This window comes from Sus scrofa, chromosome 14 (assembly GCF_054392235.1).
Source record: "Sus scrofa isolate SSC_HxYL_T2T_F1_AM1 chromosome 14, Sscrofa_HxYL_maternal_Yorkshire_Landrace_v2.0, whole genome shotgun sequence".
Lineage (NCBI taxonomy): Eukaryota > Metazoa > Chordata > Mammalia > Artiodactyla > Suidae > Sus > Sus scrofa.
Window position 1 is genome coordinate 47485326 of NC_139396.1, and position 26302 is coordinate 47511627.

Here is a 26302-nt window from a genome sequence, read left to right on the forward strand (position 1 = left end):
CAGTTATTTGAAAATGAGGAAAAAACCTTTCCTAGTTTGTATCCTGTATGAAAACAGTCAGCTTATTGAATCTGGCCCAGAGGCTATAGCTTGTTGATGCCTTTTCTAGGACATGTAAAGTCAAGACAAGTTATTCTCTAGCCTCAGAGTATTAACAAATCTTTGTGGTTGATAATACCTTCTGTGATGGACATCTGTTGTTTGTGTCTGACTAGCTTCCAGTCCCCCTCTGTCAGGGGAAGACAGATTTTTTTTCCCATCATGCACCATGCCTACCAGCTCTCAATCTGATTCCGAACATGCTCCAGGGGGAGCTGTTCCAGAGGCCTGGCCAATCAGAGCATCACATCCTTTTGGCTTCTGTGACTGGCTTCAGGCCGGACACGTGACCCAAGCCAAGCCAATCAGTTCCAATCAGAGCCAGTCCCAGGAATTTGCATGGGTGACTGGCAATGGGTCTTTCACTCTTTTCCTGTTGGAAGTGATGCTGTGACTATGTCAGCATGGCACTGCCAGGAGCCACTGTGGGGACAGAGTCTTCAGGACAGTGACTCTAACCAAGAGTGACACAAAGTTGAGAGAGAGAAAACACCTTCCGTGATGATATCATTTGCACATCTGCCTTCCTGGTACTTAATGTGTGGTCTGCTGATCAGCGACATTGGCATAACTTAGGAGCTTTAAAAAGACCCAACTCAGACCTCCTAAATGAGAATCTGTACCTGAGAAGTATCATCAGGTGACCTATATGCACATAAACACTTTTCTAGACTTTTTAATTTATGTTAGCTGGTTAATTCCATTGTGCTTAAGACAATTTGGGTTGGGTTTATTGTCATATGTAACTCAAAGAATTCTAATTGATATATTTCTCAACCTGGTGTCAATGAAATCTGCTTATTCCAAAGCCAAACAGAAATTAGTTTTAGAATATCCATGCCAAGCTCCATGTCTATGAGGGCAAATTCTGGCAAAGACAGTTCGAGCTACACTTCAGAACCCTCTTCCTGTGCCTCTGAAATGCCACCCTCTTTGCATCTCCTAGAAGAGGGTCTTTACACTTGTGCACAAGCACAGGCATGGCCCTGGTCCAGAGCATGACAGGATAAAGCCCTTTACAACTCTCTCTCTTTTTTTCTTTCTTTTAAAGCTGCATCTGTGGCATTTGGAAGTTCCCAGGCCAGGGGTGGAATCAGAGTTGCAGCTGTAGCTATGCCATAGCCATAGCAACACCAGATCCAAGCTGTATCTGTGACCTACACTGCAACTTGTGGCAAAGCTGCATCCTTAACCCACTGAGCGAGGCCAGGGATCGAACCTGTATCCTCACAAAAACATTGGTCTTTAGCCCACTGAGCCACAGTGGGAACTCCTACCACTTTCTTCCTGCCTCGTTTCCAGCTACGCAGGTCTAGCTAGAAGTTGGGAACAGGGTTTGTGTGCACTGTATCTGTGTTGTTTCTATTTGTGTCAATCATATGTTGACTTATCCGGTAGTGAGGCAGAGACCCAGGCAGTCATCTAACTTTTCCTCTGCACCCATTTCCCAGCCCCCTTGAAATCTGATAGGGCTTTTCTGCCCAAAGGAGTGTGTGGAAGTGTCATATGTAATTTGTAGGCCATTGCTTAGAAGAGCTTGCATGTGACTGACTGTTCAACTGTCTTTGCAACCAAGAAGGCCACGTGTTCCTGATGTTTTAACTACAAGGTGATGGTACCTGTCAGTCTAGGTCCCCGAGGGACTGCATGGAAACAAGCCCTCTACCATTTAAGCCATGTGTTATAAGGAAAACAGGAGTTCCCATTGTGGCTCAGCAGGTTAAGAAACCAACTAATATCCATGAGGATGCGGGTTCAATCCCTGGCCTCGCTCAGTGGGTTAAGGATCCAGCACTGCTGCAAGCTGTGGCTTAGGTCACAGATGTGGCTGGGATCCTGTGTTGCTGTGGCTGTGGCTTAGGCCGGCAGCTGCAGCTCTGATTTGACCCCTAGCCTGGGAACTTCCATATGCTGTGGGTGTGGCCTAAAAATGGGGGGGAAAAAAAAGAAAGAAAGAACAATCTATGTTGTATTAGGCACCTAGATTTTGGGGTTATTTATAGCAGGAGGATACCACACTACACTCATCCTAATCTACTTAGCGGCCTAAAGATTCCTTACAAAAAAGGAAAAGAAAGAAAAAAAGAACTGGAGTAGGCTTAGAGAAGAGAAAGTAAGTCCATATGATAAATTCGGTAAAGGGAAAAGGCAAATATCATGAAGCTGGCATTAAAATAACTGAAGTTGGGAATGGCCGGATCAACGAAGGTAGCCATTCCAAGGTGTAGGAAGATGGGACACTCCGCACACAGACACCCCATAAAATGACTGCAGCAAACATCCTGGTAAAGCCAGGAAGGACACAGGGGTGCCATCCGACAGCTGAATGTGGGAGCATGCAGGATCGCACAAATCTTACCATGGCCAAGGGCACGATGCCAACCAGGTCCTTCTGGCTGATGAAGATCTCAGACACAGCGATGTCTGTGGTTCCCTTACGTGGGTATTCAACCTGCCAGGTGATGGGCTGAGTCCCTGAGAGGCTGCTGAAGCTGGCGATTTCAAAGTTCATCTGCACAACCTCGTTGAATGAACTGCTGCTTCTGGAAGAGGACAAAAGAAAATAGCTTTAAACTGTCTTTGTTTGGTGGAAGGACCTTTCGATTCCTCTTCCTGGCCTCTGCACAATTATAGCTAGAATATAAGGACAAAGCAAACACCTCTCAGGCATAGCACCTGGGACTTGTCACCCACTCCAAGCGACAGACCTGGGTGGCTGGGGTGGAATAGCAGCTGAGGTCAAGGATCTGGGCAAAGAGTCTTCAGCATTGAGCATCAGTGTATGTATGGATGAGTGTCTTGGAATGACTTTGACCAGATCTTCAGACAATGAGTTAATCCACTTTGCCTCATTCATGCACCATGAACCTGGATGACTTTGAACTAAATGGACTCCTTTTAAGTTCAAGTTTGTCAGTTGCAATGATACTGTAAGCAGCTAACTCAACATCTTTCAACCCCTTCCTAGCTTATCCTCCTGTCCTACAGAGGCTGAGAAGCATAAAAGTCCATTTTCAGGCTCCCTTGCAGCTAGATGTAGCTTTCAAGTTGAGCTTCCCCCTGCCAGGGCCACTTCTCTGGGACATAGATGTAGAAGTGGGTTATGAAGCAGCAGCTGGGAAGGGAATTAGGATTTTCTGTTTAGTATTATCCTGTTTCTTCCAGGGCAGCTGTGGTGATGTTTGTTATCCAGACTCTTGTATTATTCTGCCAAAGGATGTTGCCATTGCAGGAGTCCTCTGCAGAGTTGGTCATCTGTTTGTGCGTTTGTTTTGGTCTGTGTGTCATCCCTGTCTGACTTATCCCTGGCTGTGTAGTAAATACATTCAATTCAATGGGTCTCCTAGAGATTCTTGGAACTGCCTAGTATTCTTTAATGAAATCTCTTCTGCCTATTCCATTCCATTCCATTCCATTCCATTCCATCCCATCCTAATTTACCCCACCTTGCCCTACCCTACTCTACTTCTATCCTATCCTATTCTATTCTACTCCACTCTACCCTACTCTTCCCCACCCTACTCTACCCAACTCTACTTCTATTCTATTCTATTCTATTCTATTCATTTAATTCCATTCTATTCTATTCTGCCCTACCCTTCCCCACTCTGCCCTATCATATGCTATTCTACTTCTGTTCTGTTCTGTTCTATTCTAGTCTATTGATTTTTGGCCATGCCTGCACCATGCAGAGGTTTCCTGGCCAGGGATTGAACCTGTGCCACATCAGCAATCCAAGCCACAACAATGACAATCTCAGATCCTTAACCACTAGATCACCAGGAAACTCCCAGAAACCTCTTCTCTTTAGAAGGACTGGTTAGCTAAAGGGGTTCTGATGTCTGCCCACTAAGAAATCTGATCAATACCCTCTATTTGCAGTAGGAACTATATGTATTTTTAGTGAGCTTGCCCCAGGCCTTCTGATGCTTGGGGAAGAACCAATAGTCCAAACATTTCATTTTCAGATGACAAAGTGAAAGCCCAGAAGGGGGAATAATTTTTGTTCACAGCTACACAGCCAGTTAGTGGCAGAGCAAGCTGCCCGCAGCCTCTCCCAGTTCCCCACCCCAGATTCTCAACAGCACTCTCCTCTAATTTGATTGGGGGTTGAGTATGAAATTACAAGACACCAGGGGAGTTTCTCTAGGGCAGAGATGGGCAAACACGGTCTGTTAGCCAAATCTATCCTGCTTCTTGCTTTTTTAGTAAAGAGTTTCCTTGGAACCCAGCCCTGCCCACTTGTTTATATTTTATCTCGGGCTGCTTTCATGTTACAAGCACATGGTTGAGTAATGATGTCCGGTAGTGTAGAGCATGCAAAGCCTAAGGTCTACATCACCTGGGCCTCTCCAGAAAAAGTTGGCCAGCCCTTGTTTGAGGAGGTCAGAGAAGGGAAAATGGGAGATGATTTCTGGAGCTCTTGAAATAAAAGCATCAATATTGGTGGAAACGAGAAGAAAGGGCATCCCAGGCATCCAGGTGGGTTTTAGGGGGGTCCAGGGTTCTGCTTCTAGGCTGAAATATTGCTCTAAGTGGTGGGTCAATGGTTAGTCCTATCTCAACTGGTAGCTACTAGGAAGGCCACCTAGTAGCTGAATTGAGAGAGATTTTTCCATAGCACATCAAGAAAGAAACACCAAACCTGCAAAACCTGCAATCCCAAGTGTATCATGGTACCACTGTGAAGAGCGACGGAGAAACACTTCCCTTTGCTGGGGATGATCATCAGCTAAGCACCAACCCATGCTATCTTTAGGGCTTGCCCTGCAGCCAGAACCCTAATTCCTCACCCTGTGACCCTCAGCCCTGCCCAGAGGCTGGGGAAAGAGGTGACGAAAAGCAAGGTTGCTGTACCAACCAAAGCCTTATGAATCTTCCTTCTCGTTCTTTGGTCTGGAAGTGGAGCCTGGAGAATAATGATTTATGAGATGCTGGATGTCCCTCTGGGAGGGAAAACAAATCCAATGTCTGGAAACTCAAGCCATGGTCTGTGCAAGCTCAAGCGTGAATTCTTTTTCTTGGAAAATGAGGAGATGTGTTTGGAACCTGGAGTGTTTCCAAACTAAGTGACTTCTTGGTGTTCTTGATCCAGCAGCTAAGGCCTGCAGGGATCTGGGGGTGCTCAACTTAAGTCCTGGAATCCTTTCCACATGCTCTGGCCAGGCTCTCTCTTCACTGGGCTAAAGACATCCCTCATTTCAAGGGGGTTTAATCTTGCCCTTTTAGCAAGAACACCTGCCCTTGGTATCTCCTTGTCTATAGCAGAGCTGGCTACTGGCTGAACTCTCTGCAAACATCCAGTAGCTGCTTGGTTCCATGACAGGCTCTATTCAACAAAAAAATCACTTTCCTTAGAACTGCTTGTGGCAGAAATCCAGTTGTCCAAAGATCCCATCATGGGCCCACAGGGATGCCTACACTGGGAATAAAGCTAGAGAAATTGCAATGTGCCTTCCACCTACCCCATCTTTGAGGTTGAAGACCCTGGCCTAAAGGTGATGTAGTGTGGTGATTCCCAAATTGTGGCCCTCAGAACACTTAGTGTAAAGAGGGTGGGACAGTGCGGGCCATGGGGCCAGAGTTGGTTTTTAATACACTCTTTTCTCCAAATCACTCCTACTGCCACAAAAGCAGATCCAGCATTACATGGTGTAAATGTTGGGTGCCCAAGAAGTATTTTAGTAAAGAATGAAAAAGAGGAGTTTGCATCATGGCTCAGTGGTAACAAACAGCTGTGGTGTAGGTCACAGATGTGGCTCAGATCCAGTGCTGCTGTGGCTGTGGCATAGGCTGGCAGCTGCAACTCAAAGCCTGGGAACTTCCATATGCCACAGGTGGGTCCCGGAAGAAAAAAAATGAAAAAGAATGGAAAAGAAAGGAAGTGGAAAAGGGGAGGAGGGAGGTTAGTGGTTAGAACCAAAAAGATAACCCATGACTCTTTAAAGGGAACATAGTCAGTGTCATGACTCATACGCTGTCACCTTTGAAACAGACCTCCTGAGCTGCAAGTTACCCACCAGGTTACTTCGGGTAGCTCTGTCCCCTTTTCCCTATTTGCCAAGTGGGAACTCAAAGCCTTCCAATTTTATGGAGTTGATATGAGGATTAAATACACGAGCGACTATGTCTCAGGCACTTAGGACAGAACTTGGCGCCACCGAACGTCAAATAAATGTGAGCTCTTTCTGTTTTTAGCACACCTGGCACTTCGTTCATTCTCTGTGACTTCAGATTCAACATTAAAGCCACCTTTAAAATATGCCCATATAGGGCTGGTGCAGGAGATCCCTGAAAACAAGCCAGACTATAGATGCTAATTCTCTCCCATTCATGGTGAGCTGGGATGTGTTCAGATTTGTATACAGTGCACTGACTTGGTAGCTGTTCCTGTCAGACATGATACCATGGCCTGATACATCATGCTGGCAGATGGGGATCAAAAAAAAAAAAAAAAAAAAAGATGTCTGTCTGCTCTTCTGTCTATGGTCATTGCTTTCCTACTCTCTCTGAGCCAACTGAGATCTTTGTAAAGGCTTTGCCTTGAAGGGACGAATAGCCCTCCATGCCAGCCTATATGGGGCTTGTGATATTGCTGGAGTAGTAAAGAGAGGAATTTAAACACTTAAGTGACTCCAGAGAGCACCCAAGAACCACCACGTGCTAAATCAATAGTGGAGATTTATCGCAGTAACTCTTGAAAGAAATTTTCAAAATTGGCTTAAAAAAGGCTCTTACTCAAAAGCAAATCAATTCCCCCAATAGTCACAATAAAGTTTGGACCACTGGAAACTCAATTTACCAAACCTCTTAGCTATTGAACGCTCTCTTGTAAGAAAATGAAGTCTTGGTGTATCTTAAGAAGCCAAAAGGGCTTTACCCTCCCCCCTCTAGGGTGTAAGGGATTTCGGCTCCAAAGTCATCAACCACTGTTGACAGCTTAATGCCTGAAGAAAGAAATGAGACTAACAAAATGAAGAAATCAACTTTGTAATAGAGAAGCAGCTCCCAGAGAACAGAATCATTTGGTCTAGGCTTTGTTTTATTCATTTCACTTCATGTGTGTTTCATGAAGGCAAAAGGACACATACATCCCCTCTGGGAAGAGCTTTATTAGATAGTCCTATGGACTCCAATGTCCACACAGCTGCCCTGACTATCTCCGGAGCTCTCCGTGGTGCTGGATCCTAACTGTTGGAGCTGCAAGTTTCAAGCAACAGAAAACACCTTGAGCTGAGGAGCAAAGAAAATAGGAACTTAACACATGGTTCCAAATTACTAGAAAGTATGGAGAAAAGACATGGAGAATGAGTAGCAACAAAGGAAAGTTACAAGGTGAGCACCTTGGACAAAACAAGTTCTAGATGTGACACCACTGCTGATGCCAAAATGAACCGTCCACTGTCCTTGGTTCTTTGCACCACTAATCCCATGTTCAAAGTGCCGAGCGGGCATATCTGATTGGCTGACCGGAGATCACAAGCCCTCATCCAATATGTCAGGACAGTGAGAAAGGATCTGGTCTGTTCGCGAAAGGCACCTCTTCCATCCCTGCTCTCTGCAATTAGCATACAGGAAGGAATTCAGCCTGCAGGATAATGGTGGAGGGCAGAGGGAGGAGAAAAGCCTTTGAAGGTTGCCCAGTTTTCAGATGCACTTGGATTAGATTGAGTTCAAACTTAAATTTCTTTCCCTTCCCTCTCTATTCCAGTCCCCAAAGCTTAAAAGTTTATAGGAGGAGGTGAACGTGGAGGGATGAGGAAAACAGTACTTTACTGAAAATCATATCGATGCCAACAACATTGCTTCAAAGGGGTACTGCAACCCTTAAGGAAGTAAGTAACCTGAGCCTTCCCCTTCTATAAAGTGGGAACTCTTAACCTTGGCTGAATGTTATGATCACCTAGGGAGTATAAAACAAAATAAAACAAAAAAAACTATTGATACCTGTGTCTACCCTAGACCAAGAGAATCATAATCTCAAGAGGTGGAACTCTGTTAGTATTTTTAAAGCTCAGGTGATTTTAATGTGTGGTCAATGTCAAACCTTACTGCTATAAAAAACAGGGCTTTTTCAGGAGTTCAGTGGCTCAGTGGTAATGAACTTGACCAGTATCCCTAAGGACATGAGTTCGATCCCTGGCTTGCTCAGTGGGTTAAGGATCTAGCATAGATTGGCAGTTACAGCTCCGATGCAACCCTTAGAGCTTTTTCACTCTCTCTGTGATCACCAAGTGTTTTGCTTCTAAATTATTATTATTTTTTGCTGCCTAGTGTCTATGCAGCAATTGTATGGGTAGGTGTTTCAACTATGGGCTCTGAAATAAGATACACTTGCTGATTTTGCTATTTAGTGGGAGTGGGATATGGGATATGGGGCAGGTTATTTAACCTGTTAGTTCTCAACCTTGGTAACAATCTGGAATTACTTGGTAAGGGGGCTTTAAAAATTATGTTGTCTGGGTCCCCCCCACCCAGGGATCTTACTTTTATTTATTTATTTATTTTTTGTCTTTTTGCCATTTCTTGGGCCGCTCCCACGGCATATGGAGGTTCCCAGGCTAGGGGTTGAATCAGAGCTGTAGCTGCCGGCCTACGCCAGAGCCACAGCAACACGGGATCCGAGCCGCATCTGCAACCTAAACCACAGCACACAGCAACGCCAGATCCTTAACCCACTGAGCAAGGGCAGGGATCGAACCTGCAGTCTCCTGGTTCCTAGTCATATTCGTTAACCACTGAGCCACGATGGGAACTCCAGGATCTTACTTTTATCAGCCTGGAATGGGATCTGACAACTGGAATTCCTAAGAAAGTCCCAGGTGATTCTGGAGTTTCCATTGTGGCTCAGCGGTAACAAACCCAGCTAGAATCCATGAGGACTTGGGTTCAATCCCTGGCCCTGCTCAGTGGCTTAAGGATCCGGTGTTACCATGAGCTGTGGTGTAGCTGGCAAATGTGGCTCCTATTCCACCCTTAGCCTGGCAACTTCCATATACTGCAGGTGCAGCCCTAAATAAAAAGTAAAAGAAAAAGAAAGAAAGAAAGAATGAAGGAAAGAAAGAAAGAAAGAAAGAAAGAAAGAAAGAAAGAAAGAAAGAAAGAAAGAAGGAAGGAAGGAAGGAAGGAAGGAAAAGGAAGAAAGAAAGAAAGAAAGAAAGAAAGAAAGAAAGAAAGAAAGAAAGAAAGAAAGAAAGAAAGAAAAAGAAGGAAAGAAAGAAAAAAGAAAGAAAGGTCTCAGGTGATTCTAATATGCAGTAAAGTTTAAGAACTACTATCTTTATGTGTAGAAAAATTGGTTTCTTGATCTGTGATAAGCCACCCTCATGAGGTTGTTGCAAGGATAAAATGTATAACATATGTAGAGCTTAATGCATACAACAACAACTATCCATCAAGTGAGAGCTTTTATTATTGCTACAGTATTTCTTCTGTTCAATAACCTGGCAGGACTTGAATATCTTTGTCCTCCTAAGGCTGTGTGTCCTGGGATCTGCTGAACACAGAAGGTGGGGAAAAAATAAGAGCTTACCTAGGTCCCTGGTTCTGATCTAGGCGTCCCTCTCCCTGTCCGCCCAGAGAGCAAGTGTGCATTCAGCTCTGCCCCTGAATGTGACTAGACCAGGTCTTGTTACTTACATTTCTTTGCTTCAGCACAGTGGGGTGAGCATATGTTTTTGGAGCCAAAGTTCTGGATATGAATCCCAGAGATTATTTGGCCTTGAGACGTTAGTCATGTTTCTCATGCACTCAAGACCTCAATTTCCTCATCTCTGAAATGGGGCTATATATTCTGGTCTTGCAGGAAGGTGTGTATATTTAGGCCTGTTTAACACGCTCTAGAAGCCTGGCACATATCTGTGCAGACGTTGACAGCTAATACAGTTAATAAAAGAAATGGGTTGATGAGATGGACTCAGATAAGCAAATAAAACCATGGACCAAGTGGAGTCCTTGATATGTGAGGAGAAAGATCATGGAAGGTTCCAGTTGTTCTAGAATCTTCTTGTGTGACAGTTCCCCACGGTGGCGCCAGGGATCCTTTGCCACACAGTTGAAGGCTCAGTTGTGCTCATGCATTCCTGCTCACTTTTATTTTCCTTGCAGGTTGCAGTTTCCTCAACTGCATGCACTTACATGGACCCGGCATATGAGGAATGTATGATATATCAATTCTCAAGCTGCTGAAAGTTTAGCTAAATGAGGTCCCACTTGAGGAAGTGCAGCTGCTAGAAAGCCTCAGAGAGGCAGGTGGAAGAAGCCTGTACCCCCCCTACCATCCAGCAGGCTCTTCAGCCACGTGGTTACTTCCCAGTGCTGTCATGTGGTCCCTACTCCAGAGGGAAAGCACCGAGTCTATCCCTCAGATCCAAATGGGCTGTGAAGATGCCCAGATGTAAGATCATGTGGAGAGAGAGAGAAGCCCGGACATTCTGGTCCCAAGCTATAGCTCCAGAAGCGTGCCTGGGAAAAACAGGAATTGCCCAGAAAATATCCATTTATTGAGAAATAACCGTAGTTTGAAGAGAGTAAGCTTGAGTCAGTTTGTTACACAGATCTGGGTAACTGATGATGGTTCTGACTGATACACGTCTTTCACTGGATTCCTAAATGACCCTAGAGCCACTTTGCCAGCCTCCTAAGGTCTGAGTGGTACAGGAAAGCAGTGGCCTTTTCACCTCTGAAAAGGGGCTATATATTCTAGGGAAGCTTATTAAAATTAGCTGAGAGGGAGAACCTGCCTCAGTCTCCTGCAGAGGCGCATGGGTGGAAAAGATGTCAAGGATGGTGCACTAAGACACCAAGTGGAAATATGGAAACCTCATGAACACCAGTGCTGAACCGTGACCATGCTCCAACATCAGATGGTAACCCTATGGTTAAAGCCATGAGGAAGGGACTCTGGAGGTCTAAGGTCCCTTTGGAGTTCAAAGGCACCATCCTTCCCACTTGGGTCAATCTTGAGGATAATGAGGCAGAGCTCAAAAGATGGAATCAACTGAATTTAAAGCTGAAATGCCTTAGCCCACTTGGAATTAACCTGACAAACTTCTCTGCTACCAAGTAGAATGGGGTTTTCAGGAAGACTTTGAATGCAACAACAGATAAAGGAATAGAGTTGTGTATGCATGGTTTGCACACTGGATTCACAGACTGGAAATAAACCACCTTTGTTAGTGAAAGTTGCATATGGCAGAGCCAGTGGTTTTTGAACTGTTCTGAGTCTGGCCCCAGGATTAGAAAGTCTTTCATCTTCCAGTTCTTTTTTTTTTTTTTTTTTTAATCTTTTTTGCCATTTCTAGGGCCACTTCCGCAGTATATGGAGGTTCCCAGGCTAGGGGTCCAATCGGAGCTGTAGCCACCGGCCTACACCAGAGCCACAGCAACTCGAGATCCGAGCTGCATCTGCAACCTACACCATAGCTCACGGCAATGCCGGATCCTTAACCCCCTGAGCAAGGCCAGGGATTGAACCCGAAACCTCAAGGGTTCCTAGTCGGATTCGTTAACCACTAAGCCACAACAGAATTCCCATCTCCCAGTTCTTGAGAATACCAAGTCCCTCTCCCCAACCACTTCACCAACTTCCTTCTCTACCATTTCCTCTCTAGTTTATTCCACTCTGGTCTCCTTAGTATGACTCAAGCTGCCAAGCATCCCTCTACTTCAGTGCCTCTGCTTTTCCTTTCCCGAGACATCACCAAGGCCCAGCCATCGCTTCATTCCCCCTGTTATCCATGGCTCAGTCAGTCACTTGATCTATATCATCACACAACACATTATTCATTTATATGCATGGGGTCATTCACCATCTGCCCCTCTCCTTTCTCCACGGCAGGCTCCATGAGACCAAGGGCACTGTGTTGTTCACTGTGGTATCCTTGTGAATCATCACGGCGCTGACCCTCCGGAGACGCTCGATAAATATTTGTCGAATGAATAATGAATGAGTGATTGCTCCTGGAGCTGGGTTCCCTGATATTCACACTCTTCTTTCCTGCCACTAGTCAAGTTAATATTCATTTCAACTCAAGGAGGAAGAAAGAGTCCTCGCTTAGTTGGAGAAGCAGGGCAGACGCAGCCTTTGAGGCTATCAGCCTTTCCAGAAGGGTTGAACTCCTTCCAAGAGAGGAGCGAAAAGCAGAGCCCATTGGAGACCTTCCAGGAAAGACACGCTCCAAGGTCCACTCCTAAAACTTCGCATTTTCCAAAATATCACAGAAGACAGAAGTTGGACCCGCTCCAGAGCATGCTATTGAATTTTATGCCTGCTGAGCACCACTAAATACATAATGAAGAGGCTGAATTAACTATGCAAAAGTATAATTTACAGTTAATGTCTGTAATTGATGAGTTAAGGATGTCTGTGGCAGCAGGAGCTGCTAAAACTAAAAGGACTAGAGGGGATCAGGGAAGTTTTACTTTTAAAATAGAAATCAGAAGCATGCTCTGCTCAGCACCCAAACTGTCCATCCATTCATCCATCCATCATACACTTCCCAAGACACTGTCTTGTGTTGGGCATGCGCGTTGGTATTCAAGATATGGAAGTGAAGGCGCTGTGGTCCACAGATCTCCATTAGAGTTCCCACAGCCCGTTATCAGTTCCCCATTTATTTGGCCAAAGACACAGGGAGGAGACTGACTAGAGTAAACACAGAAGTAGTGTGTCTTGGGGCTGCTTTGCTCTGGTTCCCTGTTCCTTTGCAGCATCCGGCTGCCCTGGCGTCTTCACAAGTAGGCGGGCTTCTGCCTGCATTGAGAAGGCAGTTTAATTCATGCTCTATCACTTCTCTCTGGGTATAGGGGTCCATATCGTCCTCCTTCTGGAAGAGTTCATATTAACAATCTCTGCCCTTCTGTTAAATGACCTCATCCCCAGCTGCACGACAGCCTAACTTGGTGAGCTTTTGCAAAATACCAACACTTTTTGAAAAACACCTGCCTCTCTTCAGATTCAGCTGGTCTGTGGTGGGTCTGGATATATATATATATATATATATATATATATATATATATATATATATATATTTTTTTTTTTTTTTTTGTCTTTTGTCTTTTTTGTTGTTGCTATTTCTTGGGCCGCTCCCGCGGCACATGGAGGTTCCCAGGCTAGGGGTTGAATCGGAGCTGTAGCCACCGGCCTACGCCAGAGCCACAGCAACGCGGGATCCGAGCCGCGTCTGCAACCTACACCACAGCTCACGGCAACGCCAGATCGTTAACCCACTGAGCATAGGGCAGGGATCGAACCCGCAACCTCATGGTTCCCAGTCGGATTCATTAACCACTGCGCCACGACAGGAACTCCTCTTTTTTCTGATAAAGCTTCCAAGAGTATTCCCATGTGAAGCCAGGGTTAAGAAGAACTATTTTTCCAGGGGTTGGGGGAGGGGGAATCAGATGAAGGTGGTCAAAAGATACAAACGGTTATAAGATAAATACATACTAGGATAATAAAGTGTAATAAAGATAATTAACACTGCTGTATGTTATAAATGAAAGTGGTTAAGAGAGTAAATCCTAAGAGTTCTCATTCCAAGGAAAAATACATTTTCTATTTCTTTTTTTGTAATTTTTAAAATTAAAATACAGTTGATTTACAATGTAGTGCCAATTTCTGCTGTACAGCAAAGGAACCCAGTCATACATATACACATTCTTTTTCTCATTCATGTTCTATTCCAAGAGATTGGACACAGTTCCCTGCGATGTACAGTAGGATTGTTTTTTCTATTTCTTTGCTTTTGAATCTATATGAAATGATGGCTATTGGATAAACCTAGTGCAGTCATTGTTTCATGATGTGGGTAAGTCAATCACTGTGCTGTACCCCTCAAACTCATATAGGGCTGTACGTCAATCATATCCCCAAAAAACTGGGGAAAAAAGAGAACTGATTCTTAGTTTTTTTAAGGGTATGGCTTCAAATACAGAGACCTTATTCTTGTACCAAACTTGGCATCAGAAAGATGACAGTCCCATCCACAGCCTAAATGGCAAGGCAGCCTCCAGCATCCCAGTACTTCATCTCTGGCCTGGGTTCCCCAATGCTATCCACCAGATCTTGGAAGGGATCATTTTGCTAGGCACCGTTTACCCTGTGGTCAGCAGTCAGAAAATAGCCTGTGCCAGGTAGTTTTGTGGAAGGGATTTAATTCTAGTTTATAAAGGCTTTGGAAGGGCAGAGAGGGAAACTGGGATGGTGAAGAAACCAGAGATTATCAATGGGAAAGAGACTCCTCCCTCCTGGACAAAGAGCGGGGCTGGTGACCCCAGGGGCTAGGTCACAGGGGCACAGCTGCAGCCAAGTCGAAGAGCTGCCCAGTAGGAGACGAGCCAAAGAGAAGGATATCCAAGGATATCCTGAGACATCCTCGGAAACAGAGAGGGCAGCAAATACCCTGACTTCTTTCCTCCAACCCGCTGGCTAGACGTCATCATAATTTGGTTGGTGAGGGATCCTGGAAAATGTAGTCTGGAGAGGTTGTTACTGAATCCAAGTCCACATACCCAACGTGACGTCAATACAAGGCCAATACGCCAATGAGCCCAAACAATACAGAAACATTGGCATCTGGAACAGAGAAAGGTTTATTGCAGGTCCATGCAAGGAGACAGGAGCTTCAAGCCTTAAAAAGCCTAAACTTGGAGTTCCCATCATGGCGCAGTGGTTAACGAACCCGACTAGGAACCATGAGGTCGAGGGTTCAATCCCTGGCCTCACTCAGTGGGTTAAGGATCTGTGAGCTGTGGTGAAGGTCGCAGACATGGCTTGGATCCTGAGTTGCTGTGGCTCTGGCATAGGCCAGTGGCTACAGCTCCGATTCGACCCCTAGCCTGGGAACCTCCATATGCCATGGGTGTGACCCCGGAAAAAGACAAAAAAAGGCCAAAAAAAAAAAAAAAAAAAAAGCCTAAACTCCTCAAAGGCTTTCGGCAAAGCCCTTTTAAAGGCAAGGTGAGGGAGGGGTATGGTTGGTTGTTGCAAACTATTTTGGAGTCGGATCCTTTGTTCTTGTAGCTGTCCACACAGGTCAGGTCACCATCAGATCACAATGTTCCTGTTATTCTCTGTTAACATCAGGTCATGGTCAGGCTATCCTGCATATTTCAAGCTCTAGGCAAGATTATTTTACAAAAGGTTGAAGGGCCTGCATGACTAAGCACAGGCAGTAGAGCACAAAGGTTAAAGTCAGGCTAAAGTCAAAAGAACAAATCTAATATGGTGTCAGATTTGTTCATCTCTATTACAAGGTCACAGGGTGAGGGAAAGGGCAGGGAGTGGATTTGAGACCAAAGAGGCAAACAGCCAGCACACACTCCCAGCGGAACTTCTACAAAAACAGCAGCAGCTCAGCAGAAGGCAGCACTCACATGCACTGGGGAATCTGCAGGTTCTGGCTCTGCCACACACTGTGTCAGTGGTCATTCAACAGACATTTAAAGAGCTTCTATTTCAAGCCTGGCACTGTGCTAGGTTACGCTGAGGGAGAAAGACAAGGTCCTTCCTTGAACCTGGTTTTACTGCAGGATCAGAGAGGTGGGCAATTACAGCAAGGTATGTTGAGGGCTACGAGAGGAAAAAATGAAGTACAATTCCTGAAATCAGGATGACTACCCAATAGGGTTAGAGAAGGCTTTCCCCAAATGGGAACTTTTGAGCTCAGACCTGAACAAGGAGTGGGTGTAAGCCAGAAGAAATACTGCAGGACAACTTCGGAAGAGGGGACATCCTGGGTGGAGATCTTTTGTGGCCTGAAAGACCAGCTGGAGTGCAATGAGGCTGAGTTATAGACACGTCCTAACATGTGGGCAGCAAGCTAGAGGCCAGAAAGGGCAGGGCTGGGCCAACACTCTGTATCCTGCCCAGTGGTGGATGTGGTGATCAAGGTATTTCATACTCATTCCTTTAATATTCTATTCTTTTTTTTTCCTTTTAAGGCTGCACCTGCCACAGATGGAAGTTTCCAGGCTAGGGGTCAAATTGGAGCTGCAGCTGCTGATCTATACCACAGCCACAGCAACGCGGGATTCGAGCTGCATCTTCGACATATACTACATCTCAGGGCAACACTGGATCCTTAACCCACTGAGTGAGGCCAGGGATAGAACCCCCATCCTTATGGATACTGGTCGGGTTCATTACTGCTGAGCTACAACAGGAACTCCAGTATTCTATTCTATTCTATTCTGTTCTGTTCTGTTCTGTTCTATTCTATTCTATTCTATTCTATTCTATTCTATTCTATTCTATTCTACGCTATGCTACGCTACCCTACCCTACCCTATCCTATCCTATCCTATCCTATCCTTTTATTTATTTTTAATGGCAGCACCCGAGGCATATGGAAATTCCTGGGCCAGGGACTGAATCTGAGCTGCAGCTGTGGTAACACTGGATTCTTTAACCCACTGTGCTGGGCCAGAGATCGAACCCAAGCCTCCGAAGTGACCAGAGCCACAGCAGTCAGATTCTTAACCCACTGTGCCACAGCAGGAAGTTCCCTCGTTAGAATTTTTAAAAACAGTCTTAATGACTGTCAGGTAAATATGTTCTTTTTTTTTGATTTTTATTTTTTCCATTATAGTTGATTTACAGTGTTCTGTCAATTTCTACTGCACAGCATTTTTAAAATGATTTTTATTTTTTCCATTATAGTTGATAACATTTTCTCACCAGGAAAAAAGCACAAGCTCAGAAGGCATCCTGCTAGGTGGATGAGCCTGGGGGAACAGTTGTTCTTGGCTCAGCCCCCAGCTGGGTTTCTAAGAGAGTTGAAGAAAGAGTGTGAGAGCTGAGAGTGCCCAGCACGCAGAGGAAGGCCCAGGAGCATGGGGGAGCTTCAGCTGAAGGGCCGGGGGTGCTAGTGGGTTAAAAGCATGGATTAGACTTGCAGATGAGAATGATCCCTGTGGCTTTTGCGTGCAGAGTGGCTTGGGGGCGGGCAGTGAGGAGGCAAATGGATAATCTCAGAGGAGAGTCCTGGGGGCTTGGACAGAGAGGCAGCGTGGGGAGGGGGAACAGCAGTGAGGGAGAGAGGGCTCCATTAGTACTTCTGAGGGAGTGAATGGGGGCGGTCAGGGAGAGAAGCATCAATGTGACTCTGCAGAAATTACTCATCTTTTCCGTCTTCTTTGCCACTTAGTACGGGGCTCAAGAGGAGGGATGTTCTCCTGGACCCTGAGGGTTCCAGTTCTTTAAACAGGATTTGCTGCTTCAATGCTCATCCTTAGGTCATTTGTCTTCCCCTCTGCGGTAAGTGGTACCATCATTCTCCCAGCCTTCAAGCCCAACAACTACAAACAATGTAGTTTCTCTTTCCCACATTCCCTCCCCATCTCCAACCCTTCCCTCAGTCCTATTGGCTCTGGATCCAAATATATCTTGAGTCAGTTCATTTCTCTCTCTTCATGGAGACCCCCTTATTCCAAAGCCCTCTTCACCTTTCTCCTGGACCACTGGGGTTGCCTCTTCTTCCAGCTTCTACTCCTGACTCTCTACAATCTGTTTTCTTCCCAGGAGTCAGAGGAGTTTCTCTAGAAGACACACCTCCTGCGGTCATGTGCATCCTTCAAGTCCATCTGGCTTCCTGTCACAGTTAGAACACAACCCGACATCCTTTCCTTGGACCTATCCTCTCCCTCTGATCTCATCTTTTGCCTCCTTTCCCTTGATCACTGTGTTCTGGCTGCACCGGCCTCCTGTCTGCTCCATACACATACCAACCTCCTTCCCACTTTTTCATTTGCTGTTCCCTCTGGTTGCTCATGGCATGGCTGACTCTTTCTTGTCGCTTAGCATAGAAGCCAACATCATCAAACACTTGAACGCATAACTCGAGGAGATATTCCCCCAATACCAACCCTCCAGAAACATGACTCGATTTTCATTAATGCATTTATCACTACTGAAGATAGTTTTGGTTTTCCTTTGCTCAGTTTCTGTCTTCCCTACTAATATGTACATTTCTGGAGATGAGACACTTTCTCTGTCTTTGGTCTTTGTTGAACCCTCAATGTCTAGAATAATTCCTGGTTATACAGGAGGAGATGAATAAATCTTTATCAGAATATAGGTTCCTCTGTTGCAGCTTCCAGCTTCGTTATCCTTGGATAGCATCATGATTTGCGTCAGTCAACCATCCTGTAAACTAGCGTTTGTTCTTTCCTAGAAACACTGACTGGCAGCATGCCCAAAGGACACCTCCAACTGGTTAAACTGACTTAGGGAAGAAAACATAAGATGAAGAAAAGGTAGGAAGAAGGAAACTCACTTCTGGGAGGTGGACTGTTGAAATGCAATAATCCTTCAACCATCTGCGATTTGTCACTGCTCAACAGGGAAGTCCAACACTGTCTAGGAGTCCAGCTTGCCCTTACAAGCCTTCCTTAGTTTTCAGAGGCCCTTCCGTGTCTCAAAGACAGGCATGGGGAAGAGCCTCCTTGCAAAACCATCCCCTCTCAATTCAACTAAGTGTATTTGTACCGCTTGGCAACTCCAGTTTAGGGGAAGCCTTTATTAAGTGCCTTAAAGGTATAAAAAAGATGAGCTGAAAAGAACCACCTCCATCCGCAAGAGTCAAGACCTCAGCTACACAAGTGGCTTGTACTGTGGGGATGATAAGGTATTTGACTAAATCCATGTTAACGAATGGCTTTCAGTAGGAAGAGCTCATGAGTAGTGATGCTTAAGTATGATGGAGCTGTCACATTACATGTAGGGGAAGGCGGATTCCTCAAGCCATGCTTCCCACAGCCTCGGGACCCACAGAAGAGGCAACCCAACATGACACAATACCGGATCAGGAATCAAGAAATGGCAATAGATGGACTGGGAGTTTGGGGTTAATAGATGTAAACTATTACATTTGGAGTGGATAAGCAATGAGATCTTGCTATATAGCACAGGGAACTATATCTAGTCACTTATGATGGAACATGACGGAGGATAATGTGAGAAAAAGAGTGTATATATATATGTGTGTGTGTGTATGACTGGGTCACTTTGCTGTACAGTAGAATTGACAGAACACTGTAAATCAACTATAATGGAAAAAAATTTAAAAAATAAATAAAAGGCCAGGCAAAAAAAGAAATGGCAACAGCCCTGATGTCATGGCTATTTCTCCTTTCATAGTTCTCCAATATCACCCCCAATTTATTTTTTTTTAATTTTTTGGTATAGTTGATTAACAATGTTCTGTTAATTTCTGCTGTACAATAATGTGACCCAGTTATGCATATATATATACATTCTTTTTCTCATATTATTTGCTATCATGTTCTATCACAAGTGATTGGATAGAGTTCCCTGTGCTGTACAGCAGGACCTCATTGCTTATCCATTCTAAATGGAATAGTCTGCATCTCCTAACCTCAAACTCCCAATCTACCCAACTCCCTCCCCCTCCTCCTTGGCAACCACAGGCTTGTTCTCTATGTCTGTGAGTCTGTTTCTGTTCTGTAGATGGGTTCATCTGTGCGATTTTAGATTCTACATATAAGTAAGTGATATCATAGGGTATCTGTCTTTCTCTTTTTGACTTACTTCACTTAGTATGAGAATCTCTAGTTGCATCCATGTTGCTGTAAAGGATATTATTTTGTTCTTTTTTATGGCTGAGTAGTATTCTATGGTATTTATATACAGTATGTCTTCTTTTATTTATTTATTTGCAGTTTTAATTTATTTTTTCATTTTTTTATTACTCAAATGAATTTATCACATCTGTAGTTGTATAATGATCATAACAATCTAATTTCACAGGATTTCCATCCCACAGCCCAGGCACATCCCCTCACCCCCCAAACTGTCTCTTCCGGAGACCATAAGTTTTTCAATGTCTGTGAGTCAGCATCTGTTCTGCAAAGAAGTTCCATCGGCCCTTTTTTCAGATTCCACATGTCAGTAAAAGCATTTGATATTGGTGTCAAAAGCATTTGATATTGGTATGGCTGAGACACCTTAGCATGATAGTTTCTAGGTCCATCCATGTTGCTAAAAATGCTGGTATTTCATTCTTTTTAATGGCTGAGTAATATTCCATTGTGTACATGTACCACATCTTCTGGATCCACTCCTCTGTCAATGGACATTTAGGTTGTTTCCATGTCTTGGCTACTGTAAATAGTGCTGCAATGAACATTGGAGTACATGTGTCTTTGGGAGTCATGGTTTTCTCTGGATAGATGCCCAGGAGTGGGATTGCTGGATCAAATGGTAGTTCTATGTTTAGTTTTCTGAGGAATCTCCATACTGCTTTCCACAGTGGTTGCACCAATTGACAATCCCACCAACAGTATACTAGGGTTCCTTTTTCTCCACACCCTCTCCAGCACTTATTGTTTGTAGACTTTTGGATGATGGCCATTCTGGCTGGTGTAAGGTGGTACCTCAGAGTGGTTTTGATTTGCATTTCTCTAATAATGAGTGATGTTGAACATCTTTTCATGTGTTTCTCGGCCATCTGTATGTCTTCTTTGGAGAATTGTCTGTTTAGATCTTCTGCCCATTTTTGGATGGGGTTGTTTGTTTTTTTGGTATGGAGCTGCAGAAGTTGTTTATAAATCTTGGAGATTAAACCCTTGTCAGTCGATTCACTTGCAAAGATTTTCTCCCATTCTGTGGGTTGTCTTTTTGTGTTGTTTAGGGTTTCCTTTGCTGCGCAGAAACTTTGAAGTTTGAGTAGGTCCCATTTGTTTATTTTTCTTTTTATTGTCAATACTCTGATAGGTGGATCTGAGAAGATGTTGCTGTCGTTTATGTCAGAGAATGTTTGGCCTATGTTTTCCTCTAGGAGTTTGATAGTGTCTGGTCTTATATCTAGGTCTTTAATCCATTTGGAGTTTATTTTTGTGTATGGTGTTAGGGAGTGTTCTAATTTCATTCTTTTCCATGTGGCTGTCCAATTTTCCCAGCACCACTTATTGAACAAGCTGTCCTTTCTCCATTGTATAGTCTTGCCTCCTTTGTCATAGATTAGTTGGCTGTAAGTGCATGGGTTTAATTCTGGGCTTTCTATCCTGTTCCACTGATCTATATGTCTGTCTTTGTGCCAGTACCATGCAGTTTTGACGACTGTTGCTTTGTAGTATAGTCTGAAGTCTTCTTAATCCATTCCTCTGACAATGCACATTTAGGTTATCTGCATGTCTTAGCTATTGTACCCGCCCAATTTAATAGCATGGCAGTTTCCTTTTGGAGAAGTGCCTCCTTCTATCACACTGAGCTGTGGTGGGAGGTTAACTTCTTGTCTTTATCTCCCCCACCCCAACCCCCCTTTAAAGATGAACTGGTGGAATCCTTCTTTCCAGCACTATATGGCCAATGTAGCTTAACCAGGCACCTGGGACCTTGACTACAAATGTTGCAAAGAGAAAAAGGAAGGAATGGCTGAGTTAGCTCACTGCTCTGGCCAACTCTGGCTGATCTTTCTGCCTCAAAGCCCCTGCTCTGATTACTATTTTCACTGGTTCTTGCCCATTTCCAGGTCCGTCCTTCTGTCTCTTCTGATCCTGTGACCTCCCACACTGGGTCACGCACTCCCTTTGGCTTAATTTACCCAGATTCAGCTTCTCTTGCTTTGCAAGCTACAACCCTGACCAAGACACCTGGTTGACCCTTGCTCTTCCCTGGGTCTCAGTTTCCCCTTGTGCAATAGGAGGGAAAATCATCAGATCATCTCCGTGCTATGTTTTTAACACTCTGGACACAGTGGTGTTTATCCCAGATCAGGCAGACGTCAGCACTTGGGGAAGCCAGAATCTGGAGGCACCGCCGCCTTCCTCAAGTTACCTGGAAGCCACATCCAAACTCTTTCATCTCTAAATGGTTCCTCGTGTTCCAACACCAAGGCGGTCTGGCTTGAAAGGCAGGCAGATGCCATGAACAAGTGTCTCCCCTGGGAGACTTCATCATACACAGCAAGAGAATCGGATATCAGGGAAAAATGCAGGCGATGGAAAAGTAAGCGGAGGATCAAAACACTGTTTCCCCACTCTGTTCTCTGGGGAGAAAGGTTTTCCCTCCAGTTTCACTGATGATTTTGACCCATCGTAAGAGAGGAATGCTTGCTGGCAAGCAGCTCTCTCCCTTCTCAGATGTGAAGGATGCAGCCAGGACCAAATTTGGTCCCTCTCCAGCAGCCATGATGGGGAATGGCAGGCTGGGGTGGGTGGGTGGGGGGAGTGAGCGGATGCAGATTTTTCACATCAAAGCCACCAGAGTCGTACCTATTTAGCTGAGACGGTCCAAGGAGACCTCCAATTTAGAAAAAGCCATTCTTAGGTGTCTTGGAAGCTGCCCGAAGAGAGAGAGAGAGTAAAGATGCTGAAATGAACCGCATCCTTTGAGAAATCAGTTTAAAGGCTGCAATTTCATCTTAGAGTCAACTCCGTTTAGGCCGACTCCCTGGACCGAGGGCTGTGGGGAATCGAATAATACCATGTTCACACTGGCAAAGGAAACATCATCCTGGTTGAAAAATTGTTTCAATCCCAGAGCCTTCATGCGCCAAGTGCGACAAAGCAGCCGCGACAGCTGTTTCTTTTACTTTCTCCAATTCCCAGCCTTGTGGTCGAGGGACCCACGTGTGGGATTGGGAGGTCTCTGGACACGTGCGCTGTGTGATACGCATCCTTTCAGGAAAATAGCTACTGGGTGCTTCCACGATGCAAAGGGGACTTCTGAGGAACCAGGGACACCGCAGCGAGAAAACCAAGACCCTGTTTCTCCTGGAGGTTGCATTCTGGAGTAATTATGTTGGGGGGCAGGAGGGGAGGTAGGGAGACTGATGAGAAACAGGCCGTCGAGGGAGTGACTGTTCATCGTGGATTGGAACCATGTGACCCAGCCCTGAATAAGCTCAGCAGATGGTGTTGGCTAAAGCATCACCTCACAGGTAACTCTCCTTTGCCCCTGGCCTCCCAAGTTGTCGGGACCTGGCTGGGAGTTGGTGCCAAACCGTGCGGGTGACTCGGTGTAACCTGGGGAATGATGATGTTCTGACCCAGAGGGGCTACCAAAGCTGTTAGCAAGGAGAAGTGTCCCCACTTGGCCAGACTCCTTCCTTTCCTCTTTCCGTCTTTCCTCCCTTTCCTTTCTTTCTTTCCTTCCTTCTCTTTTTCTTTCTTTCTTCTCTTTCTTCCCCCTCCCTCCCCTCACTTCCTTCTTTCTTTCTCTCCTTCCATCCCTCTTTCTTTCTCTTTCTCTCCCTCCCTTCTGTCTTTCTTTTTTGCTTTTCTTGCTTTTTCTCTCCCTCCCTCTCTTCCTTTCTTCTTTCTCTCTTTCTTCCTCCCTCCCTCCCCTCATTTCCTTCTTTCTTTCTCTCCTTCCATCCCTCTTTCTCTCTCTCTCCCTCCCTCCTCTCTCTTTCTTTCTCTTTTTTGCTTTTTCCTTCTTTCTCTCTTTCTCCCTCCCTCCTTCCCTCCCTCTCTCTTAACAGATGCACTGGAACGTGACCTCTTGAGTAGGTGGCTGTGGACCCCCCCCCCCATCTCCCCCAGCATTGGTTTTCCCTATGACTGTGGTTGGTCAGTCAAGCTGAATTCCATGTTCTCATGACCTGACTGCAAGAGCATTTGTCCTACGCAGCCATTTGTTGTCTTTGGATTTTGTCTAGGTCTATGAAGGGGTAAGTTTTCATTTCCTTTTGTATAGAACCAACAGTATCCTCCCCTTCCTTTTTAGCTTCTGGGCTTTGTGTGTCTGCTTTCAACAGACCTTCTCTGTCAGCAAGGATGGGATCTAAACTGACTTCTGTGTTGCTTTTCTCCAAGAGTTTGCCTGGTTTTGGTTTGTCAGTTCCTGACTTCCCTCCCTCTCTCCATCCAGCCGTCTGTCCATCCATCCATCTGTCCCTGGGACCCTGGGATCTAGCTCATGCTGGGACAGCCCGTGCTGGCCACCTGGCTGGATTTCTTTGTCTTTTCTTGTTTCTCAACCACAGGCTCAGAGCAAGACTCCTATTGGAAATACAAACAGGAGCCCCATGCCCTCCTCTAGCCCTCGGAAGAGCCATGGTTTGGAAGCCAGGCTCCTAAGACACCAGCCAGCACCCTTTGCATGATTCTTAGACAAGCATGAAACACTCTATCAGAGAGAGAAAATTAAAATGCACTGAGAACAGGAAAGTGGAAAATAGTTTGCCTGAACCACCTTGATAGGTTTCCTCTCCAAAAACTGCCCATTGAATCAGAAACAGGTGGATTAGATGAGCGAAAAGACATGGACCAGTATTTACGGTGCACAGGTAGTACACAGGGGTTGACTGCATGTTGGCTCTCCCAGCCCTCCAGATGGTAGTATAGGCTCACACAGAGTGAAAAAGGACATAGAGCTTATGAGGTCTGTGTAAAGCAAGATTGGAATCCAGATCTGCCAGACTCCAACTTCCACACAGGTGTCAGACATGTCCATGTAAAAACCTGAATTCTGTTTTCTAAACAGTATAACGTTGGTAAAGTATCTAGAGTGCAATCTGCACAGTGGGATCAGCATCACACCCTTCATGACCTGAACATTGAAAGCACCAGGCTTCCAAGACATGGAAGCCACAGAGGTGTCATTAGTAGAAGAATGGATAAAGAAGATGTGGTACATCTACACAATGGAATACTACTCAGCCATAAAAAAGAATGAAATAATGCCATTTGCAGCAACATGGATGGACCTAGAGATTTTCATATTAACAGAAGCCAGACAAAGACAGATACTATACAATATCACTTATCTGTGGAATCTAAAATATACAACAAACTAGTGAATATAACAAAAAAGAAGCAGACTCACAGATATAGAAAAACAACTAGTGGTTACCAATGGGGAGAGGGAAGGATGGAGGGGGAAGATTGGGGTAGGGAATTAAGAGATACAAATTATTAAGTACACAATAAATAAACTACAAGGGTATATTATCCAACATGCAGAATATAGACAATATTCTGTAGTAAGTATAAATGGAGTATTACCTTTAAAAACTGTGAATCACTATATTGTACACCTGTAACTTATGTCATATTGTATAGCAAGTAAAATTCAGTAAAAAATTAAAAATAAATAAAGCAATTTTAAAAAGCACCAAGCTGGAAGCTTTGTCCTGAGGGAAGAGATCTTTCTTTTATTTTCATTTAAGAAAAGAGAATGGAAAAGAGAGGAGGTGGGAGAGAAAGGAGGAAGGAGGGGAAGAGGAAGAGAGGAGGGGGAGGGGAGGGGGGAGGAGGGAGGGGTGGAAATGGGAAGAAGAGGGAGGGGAAGGGAGGGGAGGAAAGGGAAGAGGGAGGGGGAGGGGAGAGGGAGGGAGAAGGAAGAAGGAAGGAGGAGGGAGGGGTGGAGGGGAAGGAAACTCGAGGATTTTGGAGCTGCCGTGACTACCATCAGTGTCCCCGTGGCAGAGCCAGACTTGCTACAAAAGGGAACTTGGTCCTCAGAGCTCCTTGAAGGGCCCTGACCTCTCAATCCTTGAGAATGACAAATGGCATTGACGTTAAATGGTCAGCAAGGGAAAAGACCCAGTGGGTCTCAGAGCTCTTGCTTCCGGGGGGGGGGTGCTGGGTATTAGCCCCCGGCTCTCATCCCTTGCACAGGTGTTCCCTCTGTGGCTGTCCTGACAGGTGACCCCTCTGCCTTGGGTCCGCGTTTCCAGCTGAGACAGAGCTCGGCACTTCCTGAGGCTGTCAATTTCTTTTCTTTCTTTCTTTTTTGATTGTAAAGCCTAGCTGATTGACAACATTGTCAATTTCTGCTGTACAGCAAAGTGACCCAGTCACACATATGTCTACATTCTTTTTTTCATATTGTCTTCCATCATGTTCTATCACAAGAGATTGGAGAGCGTTCCCTGTGCTATATACATTAGGATCTCAAAATCCCACCAATCTGTAGCCTCAGGGGTGGAGTGTGCCCCCTGCCAATTTCTTTCATCGGCATCCTGATGGTTGGAAAGCATGTCTTTTATTGAGTGGAAATCTTCTGGGGAATGTCCAGTTGGAGCCCAGGTTCAGCTTTGGAAACCAGACAGAACTTCGTTCATTCATTTGCTCATTCATTCAGGCAATCCTTTGTTCATTTATTGGACACACAGAGGTCTGTGAAAAATGAAAAAAGTAGGAGTTCCTGCCGGGGTGCAACAAGAGTCCAACTGCAGCAGCTCGAGTTGATGTGGAGATGCAGTGGGTTAAAAGATCAGGTGTTTCTGCAGCT

General features: G+C 45.1%; 1 protein-coding gene and 1 long non-coding RNA gene across 7 annotated transcripts in view; both read right to left on the reverse strand.

Moving 5' to 3' along the window:
* Nucleotides 1-26302, reverse strand: part of TMEM132C (transmembrane protein 132C) — a 403977-nt gene that overhangs the window by 78624 nt on the left and 299051 nt on the right. For all 6 annotated transcript variants that reach the window (XM_084995970.1, XM_084995968.1, XM_084995966.1 and 3 more), the window contains one exon: nt 2459-2642. In XM_084995970.1, the coding sequence (XP_084852096.1) occupies nt 2459-2642 (184 nt within the window). The remainder of the gene's footprint in view (nt 1-2458; nt 2643-26302) is intronic.
* LOC146396528 (uncharacterized) lies at nt 16742-20228 on the reverse strand. Its single transcript, XR_014827216.1, has 2 exons — nt 19479-20228; nt 16742-18998 (listed from the first exon to the last, which is right to left on the reverse strand). It is a non-coding gene; the product is annotated as an uncharacterized LOC146396528 (long non-coding RNA).